The sequence below is a fragment of the Stegostoma tigrinum genome, chromosome 5, assembly GCF_030684315.1.
Source record: "Stegostoma tigrinum isolate sSteTig4 chromosome 5, sSteTig4.hap1, whole genome shotgun sequence".
Taxonomy (NCBI): Eukaryota; Metazoa; Chordata; class Chondrichthyes; order Orectolobiformes; family Stegostomatidae; genus Stegostoma; species Stegostoma tigrinum.
The window spans coordinates 122,692,037-122,714,854 of NC_081358.1; the positions used below are offsets into that span (position 1 = coordinate 122,692,037).

Here is a 22,818-nt window from a genome sequence, read left to right on the forward strand (position 1 = left end):
CTCCCTACCGAGTTCCTCCACCAATGGTGCCTGGCGAAAGACAGTGCAGGAACTGACCAACACTGCTGTTCCTTTCCTATTGTCAGTTCAAAGTTCTGGAACTCCTGCCCTTATGGCACTGTGACTCTATTGTCTTCAAGAAGATAGCTCAACATCACCTTCCCCAGGGCCATTAGGAATAGGAAATAAATAAAAGAACTGGAAAGCTGAACCAGGCATGATGGGTGAAATACACCAAGGTTTTTTCTGATGTCTTGTGTTCATTTTTATTGTGCTTTTGATATAGCACACCCCAATGCATTTATCAAGTATCTTTCTAAAACCTTCCATCCATTGACTCCATCTACCTCAGAAAGACAGGCAAAGACACCCCCCCTCCCCAGTTACAGTCTTTTCCAACCTCTTCCATGAGGTAGAAGGTACAAAACCTTAAACACACGCACCAACAGATTCAAGAATAGCTTCTTCCCCACTGTTATTAAACTTCTGAATGAACCTCTCAAATTCCAAATCTGATGTTGATCTTCCTCTTTGTGCATCTTCTCTGCAGTCATAACTTTGCATTCCTTGCTCTGTTCTAGCACCCTATGATCTTTGTTTGTTATGATTTGCCTGTACTGCATGCAAAACAAAACTTTTCACTGTACTTAGGCATATGTGACAATAATAAATCAAATCAAACCAAATGACAAGAAAGATGTTTGCTCAAAGCAACCCCAAGAGAAAGGATATACTTGCAACAGTGTTGCTGTGCAGCACAGGGTCACCAGATTGATTAATAGGATGTCAGAACTGTTCCATGACGAGAGACTGGGGAAGCAGGGTCTGCATTCGCTGAAGTTCAGAAGAATAAGAAGGGATTGTACTGAGATCTACAAAGTTCTGAAAGGTACAGACAAGGTGGATTCAGGAAGGATGTTTCCCCTGGGACAAGGAGCCCAGAACCAGTCTTAGAATTGAGCATCAGCCACTTAGGACTGAAGTAAGGGTGAATTTCTCCACTCAAAGGTGATGAAACTTGGGTATCTCTATCCCAGAGGACTGAGGAGGATCAGTCATTGAGTATGTTCAAGAGAGAGAGCGGTAGAGTAAGAGGATAATGTGGGAGTTGTGACTTTGAGTCATTGAGTTACCCAGCACAAGAAAGACCCTTTGGCCCACTGTGCCTGGAGATGATTGAGAATGGTGAAGGGTCTAGGCCCGAAACATCAACTTTTGTGGTCCTGAGATGCTGCTGGGCCTGCTGTGTTCATCCAGCCTCACATTTTATTATCTGAGGTACTGAATGGCCTACTTCTGCACCAAGGTCCTGAAAATATACACATTGAAGCTAAATACAACCAAACAGTGCTGTTAAGAGCAAAAGCTTTATGTCTGTTTTGGAGAGTGTTTTGGGAGGTAGACAATACTTTGAACATTTCATTTATAAATGCTGCTGTAGAATGAAAAGAACAAAGACATCCCCCAGACTTGTGTAGGCTTTGCTCATTTACTATCGGGCCGAGAAGCACGTTTCTGTTTTTGAACCACAATTGTCAGCCTTGTTTGGAGGCTCAACAATGGAAATCACAGGCACTATGGCTGCTCCCACACCAGGCCCCAGGGCTGCTCTCAGACCGAGCCCCAGGACTGCTCCTGGCCCAACCACTGAGCCTCAGGCCTCAGTTCTTGGGTCACGGCATCAGCCACTGTCCCAGACCCTGCTTCTATGCATTAGTGAAGGTGAATCCCCACTGCTGCATATCACTCTCCTGAAACAATCACATCTCCTATGAGCATTGAGAGTACAATGCACAAGAAATTCCTGTATCACTCCTGATGACCAAAGTAATAGCTAAGCACAAAATCAGACACAAAGCACACACAGTCTGTTGCACAGGATTTATTGAACCAGGAGTATTTACAAGAAAGCCTGTATTCAAACAGACAAATTTTTAAGTAAAAGTGCTATGATTTCAATAATTAACAATTTGGTGCATAACGTGCTAATAGCTGATTTATTTCACTGCTTTATTTAACATTTTAACTGCTGACAGTTCTGACCAACTTGTACATTATTTTCAATCCCTGGATTAAATAGTTTTGTCCATGCTTTAACCCAATCCATTTGAATGTTTGATATGAGAACACACCAGGGAGAAACTCAGCTATGAAGTGTAACATGCAATAAAGAAGCTCCAGTAAAATTTGTAATCCAACAGGATACAAATAAAGATGTCCAATTAAATTTAACTTCTCCCTTCTGAGGAGTCAAAAACCATGGAGTTTTTTGATGGAGTGGATCAGAAGGAGCTGCTGGCCACATCAGAAGGATTGGTTACCAGAGGATGTAGATTTGAGGGAATTGGTGAAGGGAGGGAATTCCTTTCTTCCAAAAGACAGCAGACATGATCCAGAATGCACCATGCAAGTAGAAGCAGACTGAATGCATGTGTATCTTGCCTGTAGAGAGTTCATCTTTTAGGAACTGTGGTGATTGCAGCCAGGTGGATCTCATTGACTACAAGTTCCTTGACTGGGGATGTTAACCTGGGCCAATCAGGAAGCCCTGGTTGACCAATATAAACAGGGGTAACAGCAGGTCTGCTTAATACTGATGCTTCAGTCATTGGATGATGTTCCTGGTGGTGCTATGTTAATAAAGTTATTTGCACACCAGCTGTTTTTTACTATGTCTCACACCTGCACATGCACAACAAGGGTGGAGGGCAGGTTAAGCACTAGTGTTGGATAGCAGTAGTGCAGGGGGCCAAATCAAAAGAAGAAATGTTAAAAAAAAGAAAAAGAAATAACCAGGAGATCAGAAAAGAAATATAATGAAAAAAAAAACAACCAGAGGATGTAATCCCCAGTTCAGGGGGACTGACTCTGAGCGGGCTGACAGAACACAGTAAGTGTACCATGCACAAGTATTTAATGGGGGACTTAGTGATGGGATACCAGGCTCTATGCAGTTATTTCAGGAACCTAAACAGAAATTGCTGGAGAAACTCAGCAGGTCTGGCAGCATCTGTGGGGAGAAATCAGAGTCTGGGTCCAGTAACCCTTCCTCAGATCTTTTTTTGCATCTTCAAGGATGTTGTGTGCTCCATGTATACGTTGTGACTCTGCCTGTCGGTGAGTCTGTGGTGGGTTTAGAAACTTTTCAGTTAGAAATTAGTTGGTTGCTCTAATATCTAGTTTCTAGATTATGATGTGTTTTACTGTTCTAAATAAATAAACCTGCAGAGTTTATCAATCCCTGACTAGCAACTGATAATGGTCTAATTATCACTAATAATAACTTTTACAAGGGAATTGAATAATTATTTGAACAGAAAGAAATTCCCAAGGCTATAGGGAAAAAACAGGGGAATGGATCTAGTAGGATAGCATCTTTAAAAGAGCTACTGGTATAAAGGGCTGAGTGGCCTTGATGCCATGCTGACAATCATCAGAAGGTCGACAATTGTATTTTTTTATAATACTGCCTCTGTAAGGGTCAAGTCACCACGGCCTGAGGGGTGCACAGGCCTGTTCTCTCATAAGACAGAGGTGGCTGGTGGTGAGTTTAACCTGAGGGTCACCACTCCTTGGGTGAAGGGGCAAGGTTGAGATACAATGTATGCATGCACAGTGTTTACGAACAAAAAAAATCCATCACAAACCACAATAATCAGAGAAAGTGCTCAGAGTCACCCCAGTCTTCTTATTGATAAACTTGTTTCTCTGTTAAACACTGCTATTTGACTCTGAATGGAATCACACGTGTTTTTAACTCAGCACAATAATCTGAGATTGCAATAAGTGGGATTTATAACCAATGTTAAATAGTATGTTCTCATTTTAAACATTACAACAAATGAATACAGTGCAAATAAATGCTTTTGAATCTTATTCCTGAAAGCTATACCCAAAATGCACAACATTAAATAAATCATGTTTATAGAAGGTTTCACTCCCAGGGTAATGAAAATGCTTTTCAAAATGGAATACAAGTTATTTCTTAAAGAGTTTTTGGTCAGACAGTGTGTGTACAAAGATTGTTTCAATGCTTGTGTGTGGGTAGTGTTTGTAGCTATGGTCTTTAAGCTGACATATAAGGTGGAGGTGGGCCTTTGGTAGGCATCATCACAGCTTCATCACTGGGTGGCAAAAGGATCTAAAGATAAAATAAGAAGACAGTTTACGTTAAAAAAAACGGACCTGTGTTCCAAACCCCAGGTGCTTCACCACGACACCATTCTAATTACAAAGTGCTGGAGAAACTCAACAGGTCTAGCAACTTCTGTGGAGAGAGGAAAAACAGAGTTAACATTTCGAGTTCAGCCACCCCTCTTTAGAGCTGATGGTAGCTGGGAAAAGGCGATTTCTATGTTGATGGCAGGGGGTTGTGGGATGGGGATGGGGAGGAGTGAGTGAATAGGTGGAGACAGAGCCTAGAGAGAGAGAGAAAAAGACAGTTGGGCAGTCAAAGGGATGGCCAATGGTAAGCCAGGAAAAAAGAAAAGCTGCTAATGGGGACAATTTGAATACGTCAGAATGGGTTGGCTGTGCTGAAGGCATCCTGAGTCATGAGAGGGCCTGGACTGTGGGGCTGAGTAAAGTACATGGAAGTAGGTGTTCAGGCCCTAAAATTATTGAACTCAATATCGAGGCCTGAAGGCTTCCGGGTCCCCAAGCAGAAAACGAGATGCTTTTCTTCCAGCTTGCATCGATTCTCTGAGCAGGCCTGGTACAGGAATGTTGGCCTGGGAACACAGCAGTGTATTGAAGTAATTATTCTAACTATGATAATGGGAACTGCAGATGTTGGAGAATCCAAGGTAACAAAGTGTGGAGCTGGATGAATACAGCAGGCCAAGTAGCATCCCAGGAGCACAAAAGCTGACGTTTCGGGCCTAGAACCTTCATCAGAGAAGGGTCTCTGATGAAGGGTCTAGGCCTGAAATGTCAGCTTTTGTGCTCCTGGGATGCTGCTTGGCCTGCTGTGTTCATCCAGCTCCACACTTTATTATCTTAATTATCGTAACTACTCTGCCCAAGGCCACAAGAAGTGACAGAGAGTTGTGAACGCAGCCCAAGTCCGTCACGAAAAACAGCCTTCCTTCCTTGCACTGACTCTGTCTTTACTTCCCACTGCCACAGAAAAGCAGCCAACATAACCAAAAGACCCCCTCCCACCCCCGGTTATACTCTCTTCCACCCTTTTCTGTTAGGGTAAAAGATGCAAAAGTTTGAAAATATGTACCAACAGATTAAAGGTGGAAGGGGGGAAAGATTTCAAAGGGACCTGAGGGGCAGCTTTTTCACTCAGAGGGTGGTGCACATATGGCGCATGCTGCCAGAGGAAGTGGTAAAGGTCGATATAAGTACAGTATTTAGTACATAAAGTGGAGGGAAATGGGCCAAATGCAGGCATATGGGACAAGATTAGTTTGGGACACCTGGTCGGCATGGACGAGTTGGGTCGAAGAGTCTGTTATTCTGTATGATTCTATAAATATCTATAAGATTTAACAATGGCTTCTTCCCAGGTGTTAGCAGACTTATGAACAGGCCTCTCATCTATTAAAGTTGATCTTTCTCTGTACCTTCTTTCTAACTGTAACACTATATTCTACATTCATTTCCAATAGCCTGACATACTTATGTAAGAGATAACAAGGTGTAGAGCTGGATGAACACAGCAGGCCAAACAGCAACAGAAGAGCACGAAAGCTGACGAAAAAGATTTTTCTGAAGAAGGGTCATGACCCAAAACGTCAGCCTTCTTGCTCCACTGATGCTGCTTGGCCTGCTGTGTTCATCCAGCTCCACACATTGTTATCTCAGATTCTCCAACATCTGCAGTTCCCACTATCTCTGTACTTATGTAAAGTATGCTTTGTCTGGTTAGTGTGCAAAATTATGCTTTTCTCCGTATCTCACAGTCACAGTAATAAAATCAAATCAAATCCAATCAAACCACCTGTAAGTTCTCCTCTGAGTTGTGCAAACTGTTGGAACTATATCATTGTTTCTTCACTGTCACTGAAACAATGACCCAAGATCTTTTCTCTAACAGCACTGGGGCTGCAACTGCAGATGGACTGCAACGGTTCAAGACGGCTTAATAGCACCCTCACAAAGGCAACTAAGGATGGGCAAGAAACATTGCTCTCGGCAGTAATGATTACGTCCAATGGGGAATAAAGATGAAAATGACCAGATACTTTGTTTCAGTGACTTTTGCTGAAGGGTAGTGATTAGCTAAGGAAATCCAACCTGTTTGTCTTTCAGATAGTGTCAATGTACTTCACCCCAGAGAGTAGGCAGAATCTTGGTTTGACATCTCGTCGGAAAGACAACGCCTCAGAGAATGTATACCCCCTTGGCTCTGGAATATCAGGCTGGATTTTTCTCTTCTTGTTTCTAGGGCAATCATCTCAGTTCCAGGACATCTCCACAAGGGTTCCTCAGGGTAATGTCGTAGGCCCAGCTACCTTCAGTTGCATCATCAATGACTTTCCTTCTATCATAAGGTCAGAAGTAGGGATGTTCGCTGATGATTGCACAATATTCAGCACCATTTGCAACTCCTCAGATCTGTTCAAATGCAACAAGATCTGGATAATGTCCAGGGTTGGGCTGAAAAATGGTAAGTAATAGTCGCAACACTCAAACGCCAGGCAATGGCCATCTCCAGTAAGAGCACTGGGTCATCAGCCAAAAGAGGATAATCAGCAAGAGGGTTCCTGACTCAAATTTGATCTAATGCCATTAGGCTTTGTGGGATCTGGAGTCAAAATTGAAGACTCCCACAGCAGCTCTCTCCTGACTGTATCCCATTGTGCTGCCACCTCTGCTGGGTCTGTCCTGCAGGTGGGACAGGACATACCCAGGGATGTTGATGGTGTGTCTAAGATGTTGACTGTGAGGTATGATTTCATGAGTATGGCTATGTTGCTTGATTAGTCTGTGTGAGATACTTGCGCTGGCAGAGTGGTGTAGGATATTGACCTTCCCCATTTGTGGCTTTTGACTCCAAATTTTACCGAAATCCAAATTGGACCATTCACCACAAGGAGGAGTTTGAAATGTGTGACCCTCGGAACATTAGCCTGGGGCCCTCGGTGACCAACTCAGTGGCTGCATCACTATATCCCAAACAAATAAAAACACAGCAATCAGGAATATTCAGCCACCAAGCTCATATTCCTTGTGTACATTTTATATTAAAGAATGAAACACTAAGCTGATCTTTCAGGAACTGTGGCATGTAGAAAGTGTACCCCAATGGCAATATAGTCCCTTCTATTTTTGATACTCCCATCTTACTGTTGTAAGACTGTCTTTTATGGTTAGAAATATATAGTGACACCATTTAGTTTTTCAACATTCTCAGCGTATAAACCATAGCAAGGAACTCTTGATGCCAAAGGATGGAAACTTTACCATTTGTCTTCACATCTCAATCCAAACCACGAGCCGGGATCAATGTCCTCAGTTGCTACCACAGTTAATTTGTCTGCTCCAGCACTCAAGCCCTTGGCACCAACATTAATTCAGGTAGCTTGGCTCAGAGCTGGCCAAAGACAATTTGACATGTGCTTGAAGCATTAGTCCACAAGCTGAGAGTGAGACATAGGATGCATTGAGAGAAGATTGCTTTGAGATCGTTCCACATTCAGCAGGAGCAGGGAACGGTCGCCCTGTTAGTAATGAACTGGAAGGACTGTGGAAGTTTGCAACAATCGTTGAATTGCTACAGAACAGCAAGAGGCCATTCAGCCCTGAGTGAAAGGGAAGCATTGAGGCCTCTTCATTTATTGGATGCCAGTTACGTTTCATAATTCGCCTCTGTCTCCTCCCACCGGTCTCACTGACCAATCAAAAGTGTGCAGACAGACAAAGACTGCGCACTGTGTCTCTTCTTTATTCTTCAGTGGGATGTGGACCTCGCATTTGTTGCCCACTGCTACTGCGCCTTGAGTGGCTTGCTTGGCCATTTCAGAGGGCAGTTACAAGTCAATCACATTGCTATGGGTCTGGAGTCACGCATAGGTCAGGTGGGGGTGAGGAGGGCAGATTTCCTTCTTGAAAGACATTAGTGAACTAGGTGCGTTTTTAAAGCAATCGATGATAACTCTATTGTAGTCACTGGATGGGCCAAATGGCCTGCTCCTACATTCTATTACTCTGTTACTGAGACCAGCTTTCAATTTTAGGTTTCTCTTTCATTAATTGAATTTGAATTCCACCAGGTGCCTTGGGGGATGAATTTCAATCATTGTTGCCAGGGCTTTAGCTGGTATCTCTGCATTATCAGTCAGTGGATAATACTCCACCATCGCTAATAACTACATCATGGAGATAACGCTGTGGTAAGTTGCACTTCATTGTTAGGCCAGTTCTGTCTTCATATACACAGCATTCAGACATGCAATGGAACTGCTGTGTATTATTGAGAGCGACTGCTTTATCAATTGAGAAAAATTGTGTTCATGCTATGAACTAGCTTGTGTCTAAAGCATTCAATTAGCGACCAACCATAATTAATTATTGACAAAATAAACAATGGCACTAAATGCTTGGTACATTATATCTGTTTCAGTCAACAGATTAAAGATTAAAAACTAATTAAATGAAGAATTCAATCTCTCTTGCAAAGACATCTTTGTCCAGGCCAGCCCTGTGCTTCTCTCCATCCCTGACCCCAGCTCTGCCAGAGCCTCATACCCTTTAAAACTCCACACCCTTGAAATCCTGTTTCCATTTCGGGTCATTCATCTACACTTATTGACTGCTAACTGACTGAAATGTTGTCCTCAATCAACACCACAAACAAACAGAATATCGGATAATTGCCACATGGCAATGTGTGAGAGCTTGTTGTGTGTAAATTGGTTGTTGTTTTTCCCACATCGCAACTGTGACCACATTTCAAAAACAACTGAATTACTGTAAAGTGCTTGCCAATGTTCAGTGGTCATGCAAGGCGCTACATAAATGTTGGTCTTGCTTTGCTGAATTCTGTACTAACCCTCTGCATCTTGGTGTAGCTCAACCACAATTAAAACATGCACCAAAGACAAACAAAGATCACATCCACTGACACATTTCAATGTGTCTGATGAAGTAGCAGTTTTAAGCCCTTATGAATTTTGGTTTCTGCAAAGTTATTTAAGTGACGAGTGGTGGCAATGTCTGGCAAAAGAAACACAAGGTTGTGGGTGGTTAGAGGCATGTTGTGAGAGGGCTTGATTCTGACCATTTCTTTTTTGAAGCTGCTCTGAGGGATACAGAACCAGATGGGAGTTTCCTGCAATCCTTTGATGGGCAGAAGGTAGTCAAAATTGGAAGGAGAGTAACTCAGGCTAGCAGCTGGTTATAGGAATGACTGTACACACATTGTTACATTCTGGCCTGCTAACCTGGCTCAAAAGGAATGACCTTTTTAATCTGTCTAAGGATTCCTTTCTCTCTTTATTCAAGATGGCTTTGTCAAAAGAGGGTCAACCATCTCCTATTTTCCTTTATTTTTCACAGAATGTGGTGTCTCTGGCTGGCCCAGCATTTACCCTCCCATTCCTAGTTGCCCCTTGAGAAGGTGGGGGAGGAGCTGCCTTCTTGAACCGCTGCAGTCCATGTGCTGTAGGTAGACCCACAGTGTTCTTGGACACTAGCACCTCTAAGTCAATCTTATCCTCAAGTGAGGCTCTGTAACTGCCTTCATTACCCCTCCTCCAACATACAATTCCCAAATTTCAGGGAGAATGGGATTGTCATTGGGCTAACACTTCAGGGGCACAGGCTAATAAGCTAACTGGTGGCTGAGTGGTTAACATTGTTGCCACACGGCACCAGGGACCTGGGTTCGATCTACCCCTCAGGCCACTGTCTGCGTGGAGTTTGCACATTCTCCCCATGTCTGTGTGAGTTTGTTCCGGGTGCTCCGGTTTCCTCCCAAAGTCCAAAAGATGCACAGGTTGGGGTGGGTTGCCCATCGTTTCCAGGGATGTGCAGGCTGGGTGGGTTAGACATGGGAAATGCAAGGTAACAGGGATAGTGTAGGGGGGCTAGGTCTGGGGGAGGGGGGATGCTCTTTAGAGGGCCAGTGTGGACTTGATGAGCCAAATGGTCTGCTTCCACACTGTTGGGATTCTATGATTTTGTTTTGCCCCTCCTCTTGATTCACCTACAGGATGAGGACGTCGCTTGCCAGGCAGCATTTACTGCCCATCCCTAATTGCCCAGAGGGCAGTTCAGAGTCAACCACATTGCTGTGGGTCTGAAGTCACAGGAGGCCAGACTAGGTAAGGATGGCAGTTTCCCTCCCTAGAGGGCATTAGCAAAAGAAAGGTGAGTTTTTATGATAATCAGCAATGAATTCATGGTCATCATTAGATTCTTAATTCCAGATATTTCATTGCATCCAAATTCCACCATCTGCCATGGCAGGATTTGAACCTAAGTGCCCAGAATGTTATCTGGCTGTCTGGATTAAGATCTCTTGTGACAATAACACAAGGCCATCACCTCCTCCGAGTGAGATGTGGGTTCAAAGCCAACATTGATAACCAGCAGAAATTAAATTCAATTACTCAATGTGGAAGAAAAAGCTGCTCACAGTGAAACTATTGTCGATAGTTATAAAAACCCCTGCAGCTCACTAATGTTCTTCAAGGAAAGACATATGCCCTCATCTGGTGGGGAGTAGTACTTCACACAAGTAAGGAGGCCCTGGGTAGAAGTTTGCATTGTTTACAGAGGGTGGAATTTGTGAGGCACACCACGTATGGGTTTGAATAGTCAATTCTAGAGTTACCGAAGGGATGAATAAGGGATTCGGCGGCAAGTGAGCTGGCGCACAGGTGAACTATCAGGATGTTACAGAGATGGAAGTAGCTGTTTTCAGGCACAGGGCAAAGATGTGATCAGATACTGGGGATAATGGGAACTGCAGATGCTGGAGAATCCAAGATAATAAAATGTGAGGCTGGATGAACACAGCAGGCCAAGCAGCATCTCAGGAGCACAAAAGCTGACGTTTCGGGCCTAGACCCTTCATCAGAGAGGGGGATGGGGTGAGGGAACTGGAATAAATAGGGAGAGAGGGGGAGGCGGACCGAAGATGGAGAGAAAAGAAGATAGGTGGAGAGGAGAGTATAGGTGGGGAGGTAGGGAGGGGATAAGTCAGTCCAGGGAAGACGGACAGGTCAAAGAGGTGGGATGAGGTTAGTAGGTAGGAGATGGAGGTGCGGCTTGGGTGGGAGGAAGGGATGGGTGAGAGGAAGAACAGGTTAGGGAGGCAGAGACAGGTTGGACTGGTTTTGGGATGCAGTGGGTGGAGGGGAAGAGCTGGGCTGGTTGTGTGGTGCAGTGGGGGGAGGGGACGAACTGGGCTGGTTTTGGGATGCGGTGGGGGAAGGGGAGATTTTGAAGCTGGTGAAGTCCACATTGATACCATTGGGCTGCAGGGTTCCCAAGCGGAATATGAGTTGCTATTCCTGCAACCTTCTGGTGGCATCATTGTGGCACTGCAGGAGACCCATGATGGACATGTCATCTAAAGAATGGGAGGGGGAGTGGAAATGGTTTGCGACTGGGAGGTGCAGTTGTTTGTTGCGAACTGAGCGGAGGTGTTCTGCAAAGCGGTCCCCAAGCCTCCGCTTGGTTTCCCCAATGTAGAGGAAGCCGCACCGGGTACAATGGATGCAGTATACCACATTGGCAGATGTGCAGGTGAACCTCTGCTTAATGTAGAATGTCATCTTGGGGCCTGGGATGGGAGTGAGGGAGGAGGTGTGGGGGCAAGTGTAGCATTTCCTGCGGTTGCAGGGGAAGGTGCCGGGTGTGGTGGGGTTGGAGGGCAGTGTGGAATGAACAAGGGAGTCACGGAGAGAGTAGTCTCCATCTCCTACCTACTAACCTCATCCCACCTCCTTGACCTGTCTGTCTTCCCTGGACTGACCTATCCCCTCCCTACCTCCTCACCTATACTCTCCTCTCCACCTATCTTCTTTTCTCTCCATCTTTGGTCCGCCTCCCCCTCTCTCCCTATTTATTCCAGAACCCTCTCCCCAAACCCCTCTCTGATGAAGGATCTAGGCCTGAAACGTCAGCTTTTGTGCTCCTGAGATGCTGCTTGGCCTGCTGTGTTCATCCAGCTCCACGCTTTGTTATCTCAGATTCTCCAGCATCTGCAGTTCCCATTATCACAGCTGGATAGAGGAGATGGGTAGGGAATAAAGTTTGGAGTGGGGGTACAATGATAATAGCAGCAAACATTGCATTGGGCAGAACGGTGGAATGAAAAGTATTCTCATTCTAACTGCTGGAAAGGAGAAGCAGCAGTCCTGAATTACCTCTGAGGTGCATTCCATCTTAGGGGCGGCACAGTGGCTCAGTGGTTAGCACTGCAGCTTCACAGCGCCAGGGACCCGGGTTCGACTCCAGCCTCGGGTGACTGTCTGTGTGGAGTTTGCACATTCTCCCCGTGTCTGCGTGGGTTTCCTCTGGGTGCTCCGGTTTCATCCCACAGCCCAAAGGTGTGCAGGCTAGGTTAATCGGCCATGCTGAATTGTCCGTAGTGTACAGGAGTGTGTGTGTGTTATAGGGGGATGGGTCTGGGTGGGACGCTGCAAAGGGCAGTGTGGACTTGTGGGGCCGAAGGGCCTGTTTCCACACTGTAGAGAACCTAATCTAATCTAATCTAATCATACAAGGGAATGGGACGTGGGGGTTGAGGGTAGAGGGCATGGGAGGGAATGTATGGTACAGAAAACTGGAAGGTCAGGTCTCACAAGCATCCTACATTGTCTGGTTAGGGGAGCAGATGTTGCTGGGATGGCTGGGGCTCTATGATTGTGAGGGAGATGGGGGGAATGGGGACATTTCCAGGCTCACTTTCTGGACTGGAGGACATGTTCCCTCTTCCTCCTGACCCACAAGCAGTACTGTAAAAACATTTACCAATTGAATTTGGCCTGTCTGTCTCTTTGCACTTGTTGTGTTTCCTGGCAATGTAGGTGAAATGGAATCCTTGTTAAAGCAGGACATATGCCCATTATCGAAATGAATGAATCTTTTACCGAAAACAGATTGGTTCTCCACAACTCGTAAAACCAGAAATGGTAGTCCTTGAGGCAGAATGTGATCAGGTTCCAAATTTTGTCCCTTTTGAACAAAATTGATGCTTTTTTTTCAATGATTGAAATTAACCATGAGCTGCTACTGAAATATGGAGAATGACAATAATCATGCTATCTTGTACTATAGGTCAGTTGGTCTGAAAGCACTCAATACTGAGGATATCCAGTGTCAGTATCCAGTGATTGGGGACTATCTACGTAATGGGAGACTGGATACTGATCAATAATGGAGTGAGAAACTGTCATGCCTCTGTTTGCTGAACCATTGAGTGCCCTCAATTATTTAAGACAGCAAGACAGGTTGAGAAAGTGAGGAAATGGAATCCCAAGTTGGAGAAAGATGAACATCAATTACAAAATCAAGAGCATGATGCTGAATCTTTGTAAAGCAGTGACTCACTCTCAAATTTCATTGCTCAGTCATGGGATGTGGGCGATGCTGTCTGGGCCAGTATTTGTTGCCCATCCCAATACCCCCTGAAAATATAGTGGTGAGCTATCCTCTTGAACTGCTGCAGTCCATTTTGGTGTAGGTTGACCTATTGTGCCCTAAGGGAAGGAATTCCAGGATTTTGACACCGCGACGCTGGTGGACTGGAGTTGTATTTCCAAGTCAGGGTGGTGAGTGGCTAGGAAGGGGATTTGAAGGTGCTGGTTGTCCCCATGTATTTGCTGCCCTTGTCCTTCCAGATGGAAGTGGTCGTGGGTTTGGAAGGTGCTGTCTGAGGATCTTTGGTGAATTTCTGCAGTGCATCTTGTAGATGGTACACACTGCTGCTACTGAATATTGGTGATGTAGGGAATCTGTATTTGTGGATGTGGTGCCAATCAAGCGGCTGCTTTGTCCTGGATGGTGTTGAGCTTCTTGAGTGTTGTTGGGGCTGCACCCATCCAGACAAGTGGGGAATATTCCATCACACTCCTGACTTGTGTCTTGTAGATGATGGACAGGATTTGGAGAGCCAGGAGGTGAATTACTTGATGCAGAATTCCTTGCCTCTGATCTGCTCTTGTAGCTATTGTAGTTATATGGTTAGTACAGTTCATTTTCCGATGAACGATAGCCCCCAGGACATTGATAGTTGGGGATTGTTGAACTGGAAATAGTGTGTCCAATTCTAGAGAGCACACTTAGGGGAGGATGTGAAGTCATTAGAGAAGGTGCAGAATGTTCAATGAGAATGAGTTCCAGGGATAATATCCCAAAAGATCGTAAACTAAAAAGCAACAGATCATAGGGTGGCTACTGGGAGGATGTAGTCTCTTTTAGGGGAGATGAGAATGAAGAGACATAAGAGGTCTCGCTTGTCAGATAACTCTGAGGAGATTTTGCTTTCCTCTCAGGTTGTCTTTCATCTATGGAGTTCTCTTCATCAGAAAATAGCAAAGACTAGTCATTGAATTTATTCAAGGTCAAATTATATGAGTTTTAAAAAAAGTTCTGAAATTGAAAACAGAAACTGCTGGAGAAACTCAGCAGGTCTGGGAGCACCTGTGGAGAGAGGGAAAGAGTTAATGGTTCGAGTTCAAAGTCACCTCAATGATTCTGAAGAAGAGTCATGCCAGCCTTGAAATGTTAACCCTGTTTCTCTCTCCACAGAGTTTCTCCAGCACTTTTTGTTTGTACTTTAAACAGAATTTTGATTACTTAGGGAATAAAGATTATGGGAGATGGGTACTTGGGAGGGGTGGTGTGGTTTAGACAGGGTACTGGCGTTGAGATAACAACCAGATGAGCTGCGATCATATTGAGTGGCAGAGCAGGGTCCAACTGTAATGGCCTCTTCCTGATTCTCAGTGTCATGCCCTTGGCTGGGAGATAACATGTCCATGATGGTTTTCAATGTGGTCCCACACGAGAGATTAGGGATTGGGGGACAGTGTACTGACATGGATAGAGAACTGGTTAGCAGACAGGAAACAAACAGTTGGAAGAAATGGGCCTTTTACTCAATGGCAATCAATGGGCTCACCAAGGCCATGTACAATTGTAGCAAGCCACCCCTATTCTTGCGCCCAATCCCTCTCACTGGCAAGGTCAATACACTGTTTGGCATCTTTACCACCTGCTGCACCTTGCACTGGTGTACAAGGACCAGTCTCGTTGTATGTCCCCCTTTCCCAATTTATCATCAGAAAGAAATATGGCTCCCTGACTTTGCTATCAAAGTGGGTAACTTCGCACTCATCCACATTAAACTTCACCCGCCATTCCCTCAGCCTGTCCAAACCACACCGAAGCATCCTCCTCACAGCTCACCCTCCCACCCAGCTTTGTGTCATCCGGTAGAAAAACTGAAGTTGCTGGCAAAGCTCAGAAGGTCTGGCAGCATCTGCGAAGAAAAAGTCAGAGTTAACGTTTGGGATCCAGTGACCCTTCCTCAGGACTGGCAGGCAGCTGCCGGCAGCACTGCAGATTTGGTTCATGGACATTCACAGTTCAAAATATCATCACAAGAGGAGCAAGTCAGGGTCAGGAATCTATTCAGATAAAAACCTAAGGAACTGCGGATGCTCTACATCAGGAACAAAAATAGAAATTGCTGGAAAAGCTCAGCAGGTCTGACAGCTTCTGTAAAGAGAAAAACAGTTAACATTTCGGGTCCGGGTTGTGAGGAAGGGTCACCAGACCCAAAATGTTAACTCTCATTTTTTTCTTCACAGATGCTGCCAGACCTGCTGAGCTTTTCCAGCAGTTTTTGGTCAGGAATCTACTCCCTCCATCCTGTGCCTTCAAAATACAGCCCGAGGAACATTGTAGTATCTGTCGCACAAATTTCACTCAACGATTAGACAGGGAGAGGAAATATGGACTGAGGTGAGTTCCTGCACCTTCGGGTTGGAAAGAGGACAGTGAATGTATCAAGCTTCTCCGGGAGGAGAGGATAAACTGCAAAAGAAATGAAAGCATCGATTTTTACGCTTACCGCAGTATCATTGGTGACATAAACTAAAACATCTGCAGAACGTCTCCCATTGATGTATCTGTAGCAGTTCCAGACACAGCCAATTAGGTAGGCCTAAAAAATACAAAAGATTGATAGTTTAGTTCAAATTTCTATACCGATAGAGTGCCCACATACACTCAGCTTTCATCCAATGGGGTACAAGATAACACAGAGAACGGGATCAAGCTATTTTCAACTTTGTTTGTCGAGCTGTGACATTTGTTAATGTGGATGAGATTGAGTTTTTTTGTGAATTCCTGCCAGGCCCATAGGCTTTAGGTTTGAATTTTTTCTCTAGGGGCATGTTCTGGTGATGGATGGGCAAGATCAAACCAGAACTCTGCAAGTGGAGGATGTGCCGATCAGTGTTAGGACTGGGGATTCCCTACTGTTACATCAGCAGCAGGATGGTCCACACCCTGGGGACCTACCTGACTTCCCTCAGTCACATCCCCATACCATGATCAAGCTCACCTTCCTCCACCCCTCCCCCCACCCATTTACACTTCCTCAGGACCCAATCATTTGCTTCTTTACTCGTCCCATTACCAGCCCCTTCCACTATTGTCCCTATTTTCAATTAGTACCTCCCGCCTTGCACCCTATCACAGTCTATCCTGGCAAATAGAGAGTAGGGGTCTTTCTCAGAGTCAAAGACAAGTGAATGCACTGAGGCATCAGTGTTTGGGCCCAGGATATTCACAATCTACATCAATAATCCGGATCAAATGCAATATTTCCAATACTGCTGATAGCACGAAACTGTAAATATGGATTTTCAAGACCATACCTTTGTATTTTTCTGCATTTTCCCACTGAAAGTGGAAAAATCCACGTTGTTTTAAAAATCAAAGCTCTTTAAAGGCACCTGACTCTCATTGTAAAGGCGGCTTATACAGCTTCTTGTTCAAGCAGATGAGGGTGTGGGAATTATTACTTACAGATGAGCTGTATCCAAGGAGATGTGTATAAATGGGGATTTGGCTGGCAATATTTAGCTGATTGGTCTGCAGACCAATAAAAAACGATTTTTGCCTGCCAACAACCAGGTGATTGGCTCCTGGCAAGCTGAACAGCTTGTGGGAATGAGATAGCCAGAAGCCTTTGGGCATTGAGGAAGGAAGGTGCTATCTTTGCCTCTACAGTTAAAAAGAAACCTAAAGCCTGAAGGCAGCCAACCTATTCTCCCTCACCATTTGCTGTAAGCTGAGGCTTTTACCCAATAAGTCAAAGACATTATAAATTTGTCTACCAGTGACTGTGAGCCTCCTGAAAGGAGGTGAAAAACACCTGGAGTAGAGAGATTGGAGTACATCGTTTCCTCTGAAACAGAAAGATCATCTTAATAAATCCTGTAAACAACGACTGCAAAACTGCCTTCCCAGCCTTTTCCTCCACCTATAAAACGTACCTTTATTTGAGCCTATCCATGTCAGTTTGCATGTCAGAGAGTCATAGAGATGTACAGCAAGGAAACAGACCCTGCAGTCTAACACATCCATGCTGACCAGATATCCTAAATTAATCTAGTCCCATTTGCCACTATTTGACACATATCCCTCTTCCTATTCATGTACACATTCAGATGCCTTTTAAATGTTGTTCTTGTACTAGCCTCCACCACTTCCTCTGGCAGCTCATTCCATACACACACCTCCCTCTACATGAAAAAGTTGCCCCTTAGGACCCTTTTAAATCTTTCCCCCCTCTCACTTATGCCCCTCTAGTTTTGGTCACCCCTGCCCCGGGGAAAAGACCTTGGTTATTCATCCTATCCATGCCTTTCATGATTTTATAAACCTCTATAAGGTCACCCCTCAGCCTCTGACACACCAGGGAAAATAGCCTTAGCCTCTCCCTATAGCTCAAAGCCTCCAAGCTTGGCAACATCCTTGTAAATCATTTTCTGAACACTTTCACGTTTCTCAACATCCTTCCTATATCAGGGAGACCAGAATTGCACACAATATTCCAAAAGTGGCCTAACCAATGTCCTGTACAGCTGCAACATGACCCTCCCAATTCCTTTACTCAAAGCACTGAACAATAATGTGTAAGGGGTTTAGAGTTTTAATCAGTAAAATTTGATGTTGTTAGTTCCTTATTGTTTACCAGTAGGCAGAAGTGAGTTAATTATAATAAATATTCACTCTTGTTAAGTGTAGAAATCTAGTTGGGGCTTTCTGCCACCCTGGATCTGGAAGACAAGTACATTGGAGAATTTTATGCACTTTTGAAGTGTCTTTGACTTTTGTGATGATTTTGAAAATAGTGGCTTGCATAACAGGTGTGTTTTACCTCAAGATTCCACATTGGATAAAAAAAAGGTTTGGATGAATTTAACAGTAATTCAAAATGCTGCTCAGATTCTGTACTGTGGTGGTGCTAAGGCGAAAGTACTAGCCTGATTTTCAAAGTATGAAGATTAGCCTGACATCATGGGCAGAAATCCAATTTGAGCTGGGAATTGGAGATAGAGATAGAGTTAATACCAAAGGTATTATCCAGTCATGGAAAGATGAATGGATTGGGTCTAAATTCTCTTCACATTGTTAATTATGCAGATCCTGAAGGAAGGCTGCTGAATAGGCTCAGAGGGGTCATAGAAATTGACAGCTCGAAGTGAGGCTATTCGTCCTGTCATGTCTGGCCTGGCTAACAGATAACCCTCCAGCCTAATCCCACTTTACAGCTCCTAGTTCTAACATTGCAGAACTCCAAGTGAATATTGCAGGACTTTTAAACGTGCTATCGAGGTTTCATCCCCCTTTTAGGCACTGAGTTTCAGATTATCACGATGCACTTTTCAGGTGGAAGCGTTCCTCCTCAAATCCCCTCTAATCTTACCCAAAATCAATGCTTCCACTGATTATGGACACCCCCACCTTGATTTCAGGGCAATGACTGTTTAAGGAGCTGAGAAATTCTGCAGTGGGACTTGTACATGCCAACTTCTGGCTTACAGCTTGTTGGGAACACTGGGGATGAGTGGGATCTAGAGTGCGGGATCACTTTCCTTCCTTCTACACGCCCCTCACAGCATTCCAATGCTGCAGCTCAGTAAGTGAGGCAGGTTTGATGCATAAATCATCAAAAGACTGGCAGCAAAGTCTCCTCCAGCTGTGACTCACAGCCGCAAATGGATTTACCGAATTGGCATGGTGCAGAAGGATGCCATTCAGTCCATCATGTCTGCTGTCATTCCACATACCAGCTCCATGGGAAGCTAAACTGAGACTGGTATGATGTGGGCTTTTGAAGGTTCCATCTTCTCAAACTCTTCCCTTACCTAAAGCATGGTTAACCTCAAGTTAAACTCACCACAGTCATCTCTTTCTAATGAGAGAACAGTCTATGATCCACTGCGACCACTGACTTTACCTCACACTTAAATATCATTAGGAACATAAGCTTTAGGAACAGGAGTAGGCCATTCAGCCCCTCGAACCTGCTCCAACATTTAGTATGATCAAGGCTGATCTCATCTTAGCATCAATTCTTTTTCCAGCCCAGTCTCCATCATCCTTCCACCTATCACTAATAAAAAAATCCATCTATCTCCTCACTAAACTTACTTAATGTCCTGGCATCCTCTAGAATAGTGAATTGCAAAATAAAACAGATGATGATTGCTTTCTAGAGAAATAAAGAGCTTCCCCTAGTTTTATATTGCTGGTGGATATGATTATGGCTGATGGTGCAATCTCAGTTTCCTATTCCCACTTTCACTCCATTCCCCTTGATCCCTTTAGACACAAGGACCACATCCAGCACCTTATCAAATATACATAATGATCTGCGGCCCTAACAGCTTCCTGTGGGAGAGAATTCCACAGCAACTCTGAGTGAAGAAACTTCCTCATCTCAGTCCTGAATGGTTTATCCCTTATTCTGAGACTATGACCCCAAGTTCTCGACTTCCCCAATATCAGGAACATTCTTCCTGCATCTGGCCTGTCCAGTCCCATTAGGATTTTGTATGTTTCTAAGAGATCTTCCCTTGCCCTTCTAAATTCCAGTGAGTACAAGCCCAGTCAATCTAGTCTTTCCTCATATGTCAGTCCTGCTATCCCGGGAATCAGTCTGGTGAACCTTTGCTGGGCTCCCTCAATAGCAAGAACCCTCTTCCTCAGAATAGGAGACCAATATTCAAGGTGTGGTCTCACCAAAGCCTTGTATGCTGTGACATAAATGTGACCTCCCTAGCCATGTGATAGAGAGTCTGTCGGAAGCTTGGAGCAAGAGTTTGAAGAAATGCCTTGAGGTCTGGTAGGAGGTTATCAAAGCTGATGAACACATAACTAAAACAATGTCTATCCATATCGTTGTTTCAGAGATAGTAGGAACTGCAGAAGCTGGAGAATCTGAGATAACAAGGTGTAGAGCTGGATGAACACAGCAGGTAAGCAGCATCAGAGGAGCAGGAAAGCTACTGTTGAGGCCTGAAGCATCAGCCTTCCTGCTCCTCTGATGCTGCTTGGCCTGCTGTGTTCATCCAGCTCTACACCTTGTTATCTCTTTCCATATCAGTCTGTTGTAGACTAAATGATAAAGGTTGACTGCTGGGATTTAATCAACAACTCAATTCTTGTTGTATCATAAGACTAATTGTGCATGATGACCCTGGTCTTTGTCTAGCAATTCTTATTCTCCTATTGAGGTAATAGTAATTGGCAACTAGTTCATCTTCATCAGACCATGAAATATTTCTGCTGAAACTGTTCTTTCTCGGATGCCAACCACCTTATTGTGTATCTCCTTCGAAACTGTACGAATTCTGTGATCTGCTTTCATTCCATTTTTCGATTTTTTTTGAAGATTTCAACATTGACACATAGTCAAAGCTTTCTATCTTACATTCATCAGGATTGGGACGCAAGAAACCAAACGTACAAAGGGAACACCAATTTATATAGTAGGCAAAGAGGGTGCTGATTGGTTGCACTGTACATTGCACAGAGCTACAGCAGAAACTGTTAGCTATCCATCTTAGCAGACTAAGCTCAGACCAGCAGGTAGACTCTGATTCTGTGAGTCCTTGTGTGGCTGACCAGCCCAATCCAGGAGCCACATCTCCAAACACACATTTTATATTTTACTATATCGACACAATGTCACCCTCAATGGTAAAGATGCAAGATGTAGACAAATTCTTTTGCCTCCAGAGAGCCAGGTCCTATGTGTGAATGTAGGCTGCATCTTCCACATGCAAATGAATTGCTCTGTCAGCCATAAGACCATAAGACTTAGGAGCAGAAGTAAGCCATTCAGCCCATCAAGTCTGCTCTGTTATTCAATGCGATCACAGCTGATCTGATAATCCTCAGCTCCACTTTCCTGCCTTTTCCCCATAACCCTTGATTCCCCTTAATGATTAAAAATCTGTCGATCTCAGTCTTGAATATACTTCACGACCCAGCCCTCACAACCCTTTATGTTAAAGAATTCCACAGATTCACAACGCTCTGAGAGAACCCAACTATTCAAAGTTTTTTGAGAAGACGTGTAGCTCGGTTGTGGATGAGGTTGTAGACTTGCTCGCCAGGCCAGTGTGTTTGGTTGCAGACATTTTGTCCCCCTGCTCGGTAACATCATCAGTGCACCTTGGTGAGGCGTTGGTGTTCTGTCCCTCTTGTTATTTATTTGCCTCGGTTTGCTGGGGTGGCTGGCATTACTCTCCATTCTGGTTTTCAGTGGTCTATACAGCAGGCCCGGTTCAATGTGTATATTGATGGAGTTCCAAATGGAATGCCAGGCCCCCAGGAATTCCCTGGCATGTCTCTGCTTGGCTTGTGCTATTATGGATGTGTTGCCCCAGTCAAATTTGTGTCCTTCTTTGTCTGTGTCTACTGAAACTAGAGAGAATTGGTCATGTCTCTTGATAGCGAGCTGGTGTTCGTGTATCCTTATTGTCAGTTTTCTTCCAGTTTGGCCTGTGTAGTGTTTCTCACAGTCCTTTCATGGTCCTCACTGGACCTAGAACACAGAACATTACAGCACAGTACAGGCCCTTTGGCCTTCGATGTTGTGCCGACCTGTCATACCAATCTGAAGCCCATCTAACCTACACTACTCCATGTACGTCCATATGCTTGTCCAATGACGACTTAAATGTACTTAAAGTTGGCGAATCTACTACCGTTGCAGGCAAAGCGTTCCATTCCCTTACTACTCTCTGAGTAAAGAAACTACCTCTGACATCTGTCCTATATCTTTCACCCCTCAATTTAAAGCTATGCCCCCTCGTGCTCGCAGTCACCATCCTAGGAAAAAGGCTCTCCCTATCCACCCTATCTAACCCTCTGATTTCTCTTCATAGATGCTGCCAGACCTGTTGAACTTTTCCAGAAACTTGTGTTTTTGTTTCTGATTTAGAGCAGTACTTTTGTTTTTCATATCACAAACACTTATTGTTTAGATTTCTAATCTTTCCGGGATTGATTTTCATATCACGTTTTCTTCTGCATAAATTTCCAATCCCAGCTCTGGTGGATCGATCACTGCTGCCATTTGATTTCAATTCCAATCTGTTAAAATCATTGCGTTCAGACAGACAACACTAACCTTCACATCCTGACACAGGAATGGAATGACTGTAAGAGAGTCCAGTTACCTAGAGTAAAAAGTATCTAAATGCAGCCAATGACAATATTACTCTATGACTGGCATTGATTCCAAATCCTTGAACAGCAGCTTAATCCATTGACTATTAATTTTCTTTGGCACCTCCTAACTTTTATATATATATAAATATT

General features: G+C 44.3%; 1 protein-coding gene across 1 annotated transcript in view; it reads right to left on the bottom strand.

Moving 5' to 3' along the window:
* Positions 1-1,867: 1,867 nt before the first annotated feature.
* The window catches only part of laptm4b (lysosomal protein transmembrane 4 beta), a 49,002-nt gene continuing 28,051 nt past the window's right edge, over positions 1,868-22,818 (bottom strand). The window contains exons 6-7 of the mRNA XM_048528512.2: positions 16,043-16,135; positions 1,868-4,141 (exon numbers count right to left, since the gene is read on the bottom strand). Coding sequence (XP_048384469.1) covers positions 4,067-4,141; positions 16,043-16,135 — 168 coding nt within the window. The 3' untranslated portion in view covers positions 1,868-4,066. The remainder of the gene's footprint in view (positions 4,142-16,042; positions 16,136-22,818) is intronic.